The sequence below is a fragment of the Euprymna scolopes genome, chromosome 29, assembly GCF_053919585.1.
Source record: "Euprymna scolopes isolate OS-2025 chromosome 29, ASM5391958v1, whole genome shotgun sequence".
Classification (NCBI taxonomy): Eukaryota; Metazoa; Mollusca; class Cephalopoda; order Sepiida; family Sepiolidae; genus Euprymna; species Euprymna scolopes.
In genome coordinates this window covers 106221930-106234540 of record NC_136510.1, presented here as the reverse complement: position 1 = coordinate 106234540, position 12611 = coordinate 106221930, and the positions used below count along the sequence as shown (strand labels likewise).

Genomic DNA, 12611 nt, shown 5'->3' with positions numbered 1-12611 from the left:
TGACATCTTGCTGCTCAAATCCCTACATAGTGCCCCAGTAGTTGCTGCCCCTGATAGTAGCCCCCTACACCAAAGTGGCAATGTGCCTTGTTTGGGGTGAAAATGTAATAAAAAAAACATTACTTATGATGGGAATATGGCTGTATCGTGATGTTATGAGATTGATGAAAGTTACATTAATATTGGTAAGTGATCCCCCACTTTTTGAAACGATGTGGGATGTTAAGGGCAAATGCCACATAGCTCACTACACAATTCAAGTCCTTAGCTTTCCAACGAGCCTTCATTTGTTAAATTCTGATCAACAGTTGCCGAGATTTCAAACTTATAAAAGTGCCAAAAAATATATGGATATATCTATACTGGTAGCCAAATTGAATATTGAAATGCTCATGTCTTTGGTTCTATGGGACAAAACTACATGAAAATTTGCAGGCTTTTTGAAGATTATAATACCATTTATTTTGACAATTGGTAAAAAAGAACCTATTTTTTGTAAACCAATAAAATATGCCCAAATTTGTCTACATTTATATATATAGTGTTGTGGCAGGCAGCTTCAGTTTTACTGCTTTGGTCTTGCCAGGCCACTAATATATATATATATATAAGTAAGAATGTGTGTTTGAGGATACTTCTAAACCTATATACTCAACAAATTTTTGATCTACAGACTTGAAATTTGGTATATAGGATATTCAGACATGGGTCATTGGATTTTTATATGTTTGTCAACTGTTACGTGAATGCACATGTGTGAATGGTTCACATTACAGATTACCTATGTTAAAAATAAGTAAGTTGAGAACATTTTTAAAAGATTATGTCAAGCTGGCCTAATGGTTATCGTACTTACTGTCTTTGTGTGTTGGTTTCGATCTCGGTGAACTGTTTAGATAAAACATAATACTCGCAGGTACACGTTTCAGTTTCTGTTTAAATGAAAATATAATATCTATGGGTATTTTACGACCAGGCAACGCCGGACGGCCTGCTAGTATATCTCTATGAATCTAATTTGATAGAAATATATTCAAACTGTCTCATGTCTTGGCTTGCTCAGAAAAAGTAGATTAACTGAAGACATTCCATGGCCAACCTTGAACCCTTTGATACAAACAATAACTCTTTTACTCAATAATGTTAAAAGCAGATACCCAGAATGCTTCTATGTGTTTTGACAAGTAAAAAAAAAATATTATAATAAACTAGCTGACTTGTGTCCTGGCATTGGCTGGGAAACAAAATTAACTCAAAAATTTCCATACTCAGACCTCACCCTATTAAAAGCAGATATCCAGAATTTTTCTATGTAAGAAAAAACTATTCTAACCCATATCATCATTTCATAGTTTGTATTTTGTTGTTTCACATTTGTCGAGCAAAATGAGAAGCAGAGTACAATGAATCAACTCCAATAATTTTTATTTTATGGGTATGTTGTGTATTTTTCCTGTTAAAAACTTATGATAGTAGTGGTAGCTATAAAGATAAACAGTTCCAACTATCTAATGTTGTTATGTTGCATGCAGGAATTGCCTTTAACCTTTTGTTTTAAAACAGTTATAATTTTGTTTTAACAATTACAAGAAGTATTCTCAACCAACAATAGCGATGACTAATAACACCCTACCTGAGAGCTCATCCTTCAAACTCCTCTGCTTAGCATTCACAGGCAACATGAACTGGAACAGATATATTGACGACATTACCAAGGCTTCTTCAAAGAAGGTGGGTTCCCTTTACCGTGCTAGAAAACTACTCACACCTGAGAGTATCCTGTACCTCTACAAAGCCACCATTCACCCATGCATGGAGTATTGTTGCCACATCTGGACTGGTACATCCACCATTAGTCTTTCCCTCAAAGACAGGTTCCAAAAAAGAGTCTCCAATCTGTCAACCAAGCTCCAACTCCTGTCCCATCGCCTCAATGTTGCATCCCTGTGCCTGTTTTACAAATATTTTAATGGAATGTGCTTTGAGGAACTCATTGCACTTGTATCCCCTCAATATACATACCTCCAACAAGCAGCAAAATCCCACCCCTTCACTGTAGAGGTCTGTCGATGCTAGAAAGCCTTTTACTCAAATAGTTTCTTTCCTCGGACTGCTAGACTTTGGAATTTCCTCTCTGCTGCCTGCAGAAATTTAAATGTAATATAAACGGATATCTCGCTCATCACCCCACATAGTGTCCCTGTAGACATGTTCCCAAATAGTAGCCATTTACGTCCAGGTAGTAATATGCATTGTTTCGGGTGAACAAAAAATGACATTTTTTTTTTTTTTATTAAAAAAATGCAATTAATAAATATTCGGACTTGTGTCTCAATGTTGTCTGGAAAAATTGAGAAAACTAAGAATCGTAATCTGCAGAAATTGATCAGAAAAACTCTTTCCACTCTAAATATTTATCAATAATATAAAATCTTATATATGAAAGGCTATTTGCCTGTCTCCATATTTTCAAACTCTATCTCCTCTGAAACTAAAAGTCGCAGAGCGGTGCTAGGGGCCTCAAATGATTGGATTTTTTTATGGGCCGTTATTTTATGGGTCTTTAGCCAGTTAAAATAGTGTTTAAGGGGTCAAAATTGAGAAAAATGGTTATACATTATTATATTTTTAATCAGTTCATATGCGTGTGACGTTGGTACAGTGGTAACATCACCAGCTTTGAATGCTACAGTTTTGTTGTCGGTTTCAATTCTAGCTGATGGCTCCCAAATACTGTTTTTTTTTTTGTTTACTTTTGAAATCACGACTCTATAATAATATATACGAAATCTGGACAAATTAAAATATCATATTTAATAATATTTTATGACCGGGCAAAGTTGGGTGACCCCCCCCCCCTTCCCCGCTAGTGTTATATATTCGGCGGGGGGGGATGTCTTTGTTTCTAATTCATAAATTAATAAATTGGCTGACTTGTGCATGAATAAATCAAAATGCATAATTACGGAAGTTAATTTCGAATTGAAATTACTGTGGCAGAGGGTAAGTGAGAAATACTTGCTGACTTGTTTGGTCGGCCAGCGTTTGGGAACGAGAGAGATTTGTTTTTAATTTGCAAGGTAAAACTGGAGTGCAACTCCTAGAAATCCATTGACCTTAATAGATTGGAAAGGTTTTTTTCCCTACTAGTTAAAAAATAAGTTTTTGTTTGCTATAAGTTGTTTATTATTCAAAACATATTTATTCATGAAACTTACAATGAGTGTCTTTTATTTTGAATTTTAATTTTCTAAAAGTTTCATAAAAATCGTCCAATTATTATTTAAGACTATTGCTTTCGTTTTTCGATTAATTTTTATTGAATTTGCTTCATCCTAACAAATATATTTTTCATTGAAAAAATTCACCAGCAAAAAAAAAAAAAAAAAAAAAAAAAAATTATAAAACTATTGTTCGGCACCTTTCGGTAAAAGTTTTAATAGTAATGTTACAATTTTGTCCCGGACAATGCCAGGTAGCTCTACTAGTTTAAAATATAACAAAAAAGAAAATTGCTTCTGCTCTCTTAAAAAATCAAGTATTAGGATGGTTTTCCTTTTCGGTTGTTTGTTTAAAATAAAACAAATCACTACAATAAATGTTTTGTTTACAATACAATAAAATCGATTACAATCTTTTTAAAAATCAATGGAGATTTTTTCTCAATGAAACAAACGGCCGATTTTGTTGTAAAACAAAAAAAAAATCGATTAAATCTTTTTTCATAATAAAGTACTATGTTTTATTTTTTTAACATGTACGATTCTGAAGATCGCAGAATCCTTATATTGCATACACAATCATAAACATAAATATATTTTATACAGATATTGAAAAAATTTATTGTTTATTTCATAATCATATAAACATATGTAATTTTATATAGATATTTAAAAAAATTTTCTAATCATTTTTTATTGTATTTTTTTTTTTTTTTTTTCAATTTACAGGAAATTGTTGAACCTAAAGTGTCAGAGCCAAGTGAAGTTGAAGAAGTCACTGAAGTTATTGAATGCATGGAAGATATGGATGAAGAAATTTATTCAGATGCAGTCGAGAATATTATGATAATCGATGACAACCACCCGAAAATGTCAAGTTTGTTGGAAGCAACAAACAAAGCAAAAGAAGATCTAAGCAGTGTCGAAATTCTCCTCCATCCTGACCGCGTCGAAAAAGTCATATGCAGATGGCTGTATCATCTACATCTCGCCCAGTCAACAGTATTCCAGAATCTGTGCCGATCACAAGATTCTGACGACTTTGTTGAGCCAAATCCGCTTCACAAGAGTTTGGACATGGAGTGCGAATTTGAAACTAAACAAGAGGTGGATTCTAGAACGTATGGCGACTCTATCAAGTGGGATGGTAACAGTGGAATGGTCCAGCATTTTCGGAAGAAAGATACTAACAAGGAGGATGTTGCGGAAGTTGGCATCTTTGAAGAATATGCATCGAAAACTAAAACAGATGAAAAGCTTGAAGTGGATAAAAGCGTCGGCTCCAAAACTGATTCCGAGATGGTCTCCACGTCTTCCGTATTTGGCTGCACGAAATCCGTGCTGGAAGAAAGTTCCAAAGATGGAAAATGGGAAACACAGGATGGCAATCTGACAGATGAAAACCCCCCAAAGGCAGCACAAATGGAAAACTATGAGAATCTGCGGAAATCAAAGAGTGTTGATGATAGTGTCTCTCTTTTTGGGAAAAGTCCCACGACCGGGGACTCGTCGACCTGCGATGATTCTGATGAGCTTGATAACAAGAAACAGAGTAAGAAACGGCAAAAGGAAGAGAGCAACCAGAAAGAGAAAGAACAGAAGATTCCAAAAGATGACAAGGAAGACTTTGAGATCTCTCCGAAAGAGAACCAGTGCTTCGATTCCTTCCAGAAAGATTCATTTGAAGAAAGTGGAATGGTTCCGGAAAAGCTTGCTTTAGAACAGAGTACCTCTGCCAGTCAATATAAGGAAAAGATGGAAGCAAGCAAAATAGTAGAACCAGATGATTTAGAATCGGATTTGCAGAAATCCGACGAGGCTAATTTTTATCCTCCAGTTTTGGAAGATGCGAGATCCATGGATAAAAAACCGGTGAAAGCAGATTATAAACGGAACTCGGATCCAGTTTGTAATGTTGGAGATTTTCCGTGGATTACTGGTGAGGAATTTTTTCAGATGGATAGCAGTTGTCCACAGTCATCTACTCGTTGGATATCCCGGAAAGTGGGACGGTGGCTTATATCTGACGAAATTTGTAGCTGGTCATCAATGGAGAGAGATGCCAGTGATTTTCCGCTAGGACAACGGACAGACAGCTGGGATGACCAGTATACAGAAGGTGTTACTGATGAATTGACATTCATTAACCAAGGCTCAGCGCATACCCACAGTTTTGATGAAAGTAGAGACTGTAACGAAATGATTTCTTCCGATAAGTCAAATAAAGACTCGCAAAGCAATGACGGAAGTTCGGTGTTTGAAAAATCTGTCTTTGAAACAGCGACTAATTATAACGATAGCACTTTGGAAAGACGCCCATTTAGAAAGTTTCCAGAGATGAGCATCGATGCTGACTCGTTCCTGCAAGCGGCCGAGTATAGCATACAAGATTTTGGTGACTTAACCAACACCAAGACGGTGGAATTAAATGACAACAGTCGAAACAGAAACGGCTTGTTGATTTTTCAAGACACAAAATTGCTTGTAAAGTGTTTTGTTTCCGATCCATTTGGTCTGTCAGTGGACCATCACAAGCAAATATCAGAATTTGCTATTTTGTGTTTTCAGTTAGGATACATGGGAAACATTTGTTCAAAGGTATTTCAGAGCAGTTGCTATGCGCAGTGTTCAAGCAGTGAGCTCAATGACTCCTTTAAGTCAATCGACCTTGAAAGTTCTTCCGCCTCCAAAAATCTCTGTGATGATTCCCTTTCCTGGTATCACGTGGGTTCTAAAAGTCTTGCGGACATTTCTTGCAGGAATATGGGATCTTCCAAGCAGGATGGATGTATGGATTCATACTGCAAATTGGAAAACCAATACCAGACAAAATGCAATTGTGACACGTTTTGCCATTTGGCCGGAAAATTTGACCAACTACTAAAACTGTCCTCAACCAAATCGCATTGCTTAAGTGACTGTCTACTTACACCTGTTGATCATTTTGACCTTCAAATGTCCCTTTTTATCCGGTGTTATTTTCATTGCCTTTCCTTGGATGTCATCAAGAGTCATGTTTACAGTGACAATGGACATTGTTTCCGGTCGTGGATGGCCCTTATCCAGTGTTACCAAGGTAATTTTCTTCACTATTAGTTTTTTACAGCGGTTAATTTTGAAATTTCTTTTATTGTTTTACTTCTTTTTTTTATCCACATTTGATTATGTTTTATCCTATCGGAATTATCAGCGTGGAAAATAATTGTTAAGCTGAGTCACGTTCTGAATTCCGGGCACAAATTAATTTTAACTAATTTTCCAGCACTCTAAGCAAACAGCAGCAGCTGTACGGTATTTTTTATATTTAATTAAGTTTTTATTCTTTTAAAATGAAAGGTAGTTTGCTTGAAGCATTGCTGGTAGCAAAAACACATGTAAGATGTACTTCATAAAAAAATGAATAAAGATCTATGGGTGTGAATTAAATACACCTTATGGTTTTGGAATTATATATATATATATATATATATATATGGTTACAAAAAAATATGCTTTTTCAATTATATTTCACCCTTTTATTTCAATCCTTTTATTTATGAAGCTCAATGTATATTAAATTTAACTACAGAGCATATACAAATGGATGAGAGAACATATGCTCCAAAATCCAAGATATTATAAATCTTACCATTTATTTCTTTCAATATGTCGAAACTTTTAAAAAAAAATATGACGACAGTACAATTTAAAAATAAGCTTAAACCAGGATTAGGGACAAACAAATTCAACTTGCCTCCTCCCTTGAGGCTCTCATTCACAAATATCAGTGGGCTTAGAACTAACTTAGCTGATGTTGAAGCATTTCTCTTAACAAATACCCCGGATATCTTAGCACTAAGTGAGACTAACCTACACTCCTCCATTCCCTCTAACCACTTTAACATGCCTGGATATCTCCCACTCTGCCGTAAGGACTCTGACAGACATATGCACGGACTTGGAGTTTACATTCGTAATACCCTTCCCTTGACTAGAGAAACAAACCTAGAAACAGATGATCAAGCCTTTATGTGCTTTAGACTAAACATGCAACACAATATTAGCTACTATTATTTTCTCTACCGCTCTCCCTCGACTCAGGACTGCTCCATAATAAACAAAGTATCTGACAGCATAGACACGGCACTGTCCCTCGACACTAGCGCACAAATACATGTATTTGGTGACTTTAATGTCCACCACAAAAACTGGCTTGGATTCTCTACTCACACAGATGCAGCGGGCAGCACAACCCATAGCTTCGCTATATCTCACTCCCTATCACAAATTGTTACGTTTCCAACCCGTTTCCCTGACCAGGAAGAACAACACGCATCACTTCTAGATCTGTTTTTGACCACAGTTCCCGATGACTGCATAACGAAGGCCCACAGCCCACTTGGGAACGCTGATCATGCAGTGATAATGGTTGAAATCGCCCTAAACTCTAGACCCAAAACTGAAGAGCCAGTGCTCAAAACAACGAGATATTATAAAAAGGCTGACTGGGAAGCCATCAGGGAACTAATTAGAGATGCTCCATGAAAAAATATTTTCTCTCTCCCTGCTGAACAATGTGCAAACGAGACCACTGACTGGTTCAAAACTGCAATCGAAGCGCATGTTCCCATGCGGAAATTTTATAGTAAGCCCCACTCTCCCCAATGGTTTACGTCGACTTGTGCAACTGCCATTGCTCAAAAGCAGCATGCATACCGTAGGTTTAACCGACATAAGTCTAGTTCAAACAGACTGAAGTATATAGAAGCTAGAAATAACATTAAGAAAGAAATAGCGACAGCTAAGAGAGAATTTACGGAAACCACTAAAAAGCGCATCGAAGCACAAAAACTAGGAACTCGAGACTTCTGGAAAATCTACAACAGTGTAGTAAATAATGGGCAATCAACAATTCCCCCACTAACCAACAATCACGAGGTTGTCTCCTCAGCAACTGACAAGGCTAACATGCTTGCCAGTCGGTTTGCCTCAAACTCCACACTGGACCCTTCCAACCACCCCCTACCTGACTTTCCTATGTGGACAGACGCCACACTAGACGATCTGAAAACCACCCCTGCTCAGGTGCATGCTATCATAAAAAACCTTGACACCTCAAAAGCATGTGGACCCGATCTTATCCCAGCTGTGCTATTAAAAAAGTGCTCAGCCGAAGTAGCTCCAGTTCTCTCCAAACTCTACAACAAATGCCTTAATGAAGCTTGCTTTCCGGGCTGTTGGAAAACTGCTTCTGTTGTACCAGTATTCAAGAATTCTGGCGAAAGGACAGACCCATCAAATTATCGCCCCATTAGCCTCCTCCCACTTTTTGCCAAAATATTTGAGACCATAATTAACCATGCTCTAGTCCATCATCTTACAGATGCTAAACTACTGACTGACAAACAATATGGATTTAGACAAGCCCGTTCCACAGCAGACATCCTAACTGTGATCTCTGAACGTATATACCATTCACTGGACAAAGCGGGGGAGGGCAGAGCGGTAGCTCTAGATATATCTAAGGCTTTTGATCAGATCATACGGTATCACCGGTAGAATACTTAACATAATTAAATCCTTCTTAGATAAGAGAAAAATCCAGGTTGTCCTCGACGGTCGTACATCTAAACAATATGATATAAATGCGGGGGTGCCCCAGGGTTCTATCCTTGGACCTCTATTGTTCCTGATATTCATAAATGACCTCCCCGACAACATTGCCTCTGAGATGGGTATATATGCTGATGACACTACACTCTATGGCAGGCACGACAGGAAGACGAATGAACACATATCTAAAGAAATGGCAGAAACACTAGAGGAAGACCTCCAATCTGTAGTGGAATGGGGTCAAAAGTGGTTGGTCGCGTTCAATGCTGCCAAGACTAAACTAGTTTCATTCAATAATTACAAGAAACCCTCTCTACCACCCATAGCAATGGCCAACGACTCTTTATCTGAGAGTCCATCTTTCAAACTCCTTGGCCTAACGTTGACAGGAAACATGAGTTGGAACAATTACATTGAAGGCATTGCCAGGGCCGCTGCAAGAAAGGTGGGCTCTCTCTACCGTGCTAGAAAACTACTAACACCCGAAAGTATCCTGTACCTCTATAAGGCCACCATTCGCCCATGTATGGAGTATTGCTGCCACATCTGGGCTGGTGCATCTGCTACTAGTCTCTCGCTCCTTGACAAGGTTCAAAAGAGAGTCGCAAACCTGATAGGCCCTGAACTGGCATCTAAGCTTCAGCCTCTGTCCCATCGACGAAATGTTGCATCCCTCTGCCTTTTCTACAAGTATTTTAGTGGTGAATGCTCTGACGAACTGCAATCACTTGTGCCCCCACGACGTGAGCACCCTCGACAAACCCGACAGGCTGCTAAATCCCACCCCCACACTGTAGAGATCCCTAGATGTAAAAGATCTTTTTACTCCAATAGTTTCTTCCCCAGAACCGCTGGACTCTGGAATTCCATTCCAGGTCCCTGCTTCCCCAACAGTACTGACGTGCAGAAGTTCAAGTGTAACGTGAACCGACACCTTGCTGCCCAAATCCCTACATAGTATCCCAGTAGTGTTGCCCCTGATAGTAGCCCCCTACACCAAAGTGGCAATTTGCCTTGTTTGGGGTGAAAATGTAATCAAAAAAAAAAAAAAAAAAAAAAATATAAGCTTTTCTTTTTTTTTTTTATTTACAACTGTTTTGTAGTGCAGAAACAATCAGATTATTATTATGTCAATTTTTAATTTTTCCGTGCTGACTTATCAGAAAAAAATTGGAACTTTTAACTTCAAAATGAAAAGAGAAAGAATTGGGCATGATTAAAGCCGGAAAAAGTCCAAAGTTGCATCTTTTGTTATAATAATGATTTTTTTCAAAAAGAAGACAAACCAAAAATATACCATCAAAATGGAACAAGAAATATGAAATAAGAGCTGCTAAGCATCCCGATTATACAGGATTCACATAAGTTTGAAAAGTCTTCGAATTTTGACTTTTGCCTTGAAAAGACCTGATTTCTGTCATTGAAAAATCCTTGGAAATATGGAAAATGTCTTTAAAATGTATTGAAAAAGCCTTAAAAATCATATTCTTTATGCCCAGTAAAAATTTATGTTGCAATATTAAAAATAAAATCATAATAAATACTATTAAATAGTTAAGTATTAATAAAAATACCATTAAACTATTTTTAAAAAATTTAAAATAAAATCGGAAAACATTGTTTGTAAATTCCATTGCATTATTATGAACACAAGAGTAACATCCCTTTATCATAGATCTGATTTTTTCCGTAAAGTAACATTGGTTAGTTTTGTGATAAAGGGATGTATCCCAAATATCAGAAAATCTTTTTCAAAATTTAAAAGTAAAACGACACAGCATATACCAATCTACAGTGGTGGAAAATAACATTTAATCACGCTTGATTGGCCAAATATAAATGGGCCGGGGAATGTAAATATGATTGTCAACAAACATATTGTTTTTGCAAGGAAGGTGGGCTCTCTCTACCGTGCTAGAAAACTACTAACACCCGAAAGTATCCTGTACCTCTATAAGGCAACCATTCGCCCATGTATGGAGTATTGCTGTCATATTTGGGCTGGTGCATCGGCTACTAGTCTCTCGCTCCTTGACAAGGTTCAAAAGAGAGTCGCAAATCTGATAGGCCCTAAACTGGCATCTAAGCTTCAACCTCTGTCCCATCGACGAAACGTTGCATCCCTCTGCCTGTTCTACAAGTATTTTAATGGTGAATGCTCTGATGAACTGTAAGCACTTGTGCACCCACGACGTGAACACCCTCGACAGACCTGACAAGCTGCAAAATCCCAACCCCACACTGTCGAGATCCCTAGATGTAAAAGATCTTTCTACTCCAGTAGTTTCTTCCCCAGAACTGCTAGACTTTGGAATTTCATTCCAGGTCACTGCTTCCCCAACTGTACTGACATGCAGAAGTTCAAGTGCAACGTGAACTAACATCTTGCTGCCCAAATCCCTACATAGTACCCCAGTAGTTGTTCTCCCTGATAGTAGCGCCCTACACCAAAGTGGCAATGTGCCTTGTTTGAGGTGAAAATGTAATGAAAAAAATTTTTTTAAAAAGACATATTGTTTTTTGTCAATTAATTTTTTGGTTTATTATATCATTGTTTATATATGAGATTTTGTTTTGAAAATTTTAATTTTGTCTGGAGAAAGCCTTGAAAATTTTTTAAAAGCTTTAAAAATGGACATTGAAAATCTGTACGAACCTTGTTATACAGTAAGTAGTAAGTTCAAATTCATATGTGAACGATTTTGAAAAATAAATAAAGATTTATGGTCTAAGTACGACCTTCGTTCATTTTTCTGTTTTTGATTATATGGCACTTCAACATCCCAGCAACAAATAGCCTTCTTATTCACTTAAATATTTAATAAAAATTTTGCCACTCAATGATATTTAATTATTGTCCACATACGCATATGTTTCATCCTACTGAAATCATCAGCATGGAAAATAACTATTCAGCTGGTCACATGTTCTGAACCTTGGACACAAATTACTTTTAACTAATTTAAACAAGCAGAGAAATAAATCCTATTACGTATCATTTGGATTAATCAGACTACTGTTCTCATTTTGATTGTGTTTTTCACAACGTTTTGTTCGATGTAACCTCCAACCTCTTCAGGTGTATCTTATCGAACTTGAGAATGTTTCTGTCGAACTTGGAAATTTGGACGGAATTTCGAGCGGAATCCTTTATTTACTTCACAGGGGTAGCATGCAAAAATCAAAATTCAAAGACTTTTCAAGCTTGTCCCATCAGCCATGGCTGGATAGAGGTCCTAAGTAATTCGCAATTGTATTTTTCAGTTGCCCACACTTAGGATTGAACCTTCAACCTTCAGGAGAATATCACTTTTACAATTGATTTTTTCCAAATGCTCTAACCACTGTCCCACGGGTACAAATTTTAGGAACCTTAAACCTATTTTATTTCTAAATAAATATTATTTATTACTAATTATTCCGATTAATCCAAATGATACGAATAACCAATCCTCATCTCAAAAATTCAGAAACGTCAAGTCCTATTACGTTTCTGAATTTTTGAGATGACAATTGTTTATTCATATTATTTGGATTCTTCAGATTACCGTTTTCATCTTGAGTGACATTTTCACACCATTTCAGTCAATGTAACTTCCGATCTTCGTCAAGTGTATCTTGTCGAATTCATGGCGCAGTGATTAGAGTACTTTGAAAAATCAATTGTAAAAGTGATATTCTCCCAAAGACACAACAGCCTTATCTGTGAAATTCTTTATTTGGTCAATCAACTCTGGTGTTCTGATTTTCTTACTCCTCCTACACCTCTCATCATCCCTCACAGATTCCCTGCGTATC

General features: G+C 37.0%; 1 protein-coding gene across 1 annotated transcript in view; it reads left to right on the top strand.

Moving 5' to 3' along the window:
- LOC145252802 (uncharacterized) overlaps nucleotides 1-12611 on the top strand; it is a 203101-nt gene that overhangs the window by 107658 nt on the left and 82832 nt on the right. The window contains exon 16 of the mRNA XM_080112758.1: nucleotides 3951-6297. Within this exon, the coding sequence (XP_079968884.1) occupies nucleotides 3951-6297 (2347 nt within the window). The remainder of the gene's footprint in view (nucleotides 1-3950; nucleotides 6298-12611) is intronic.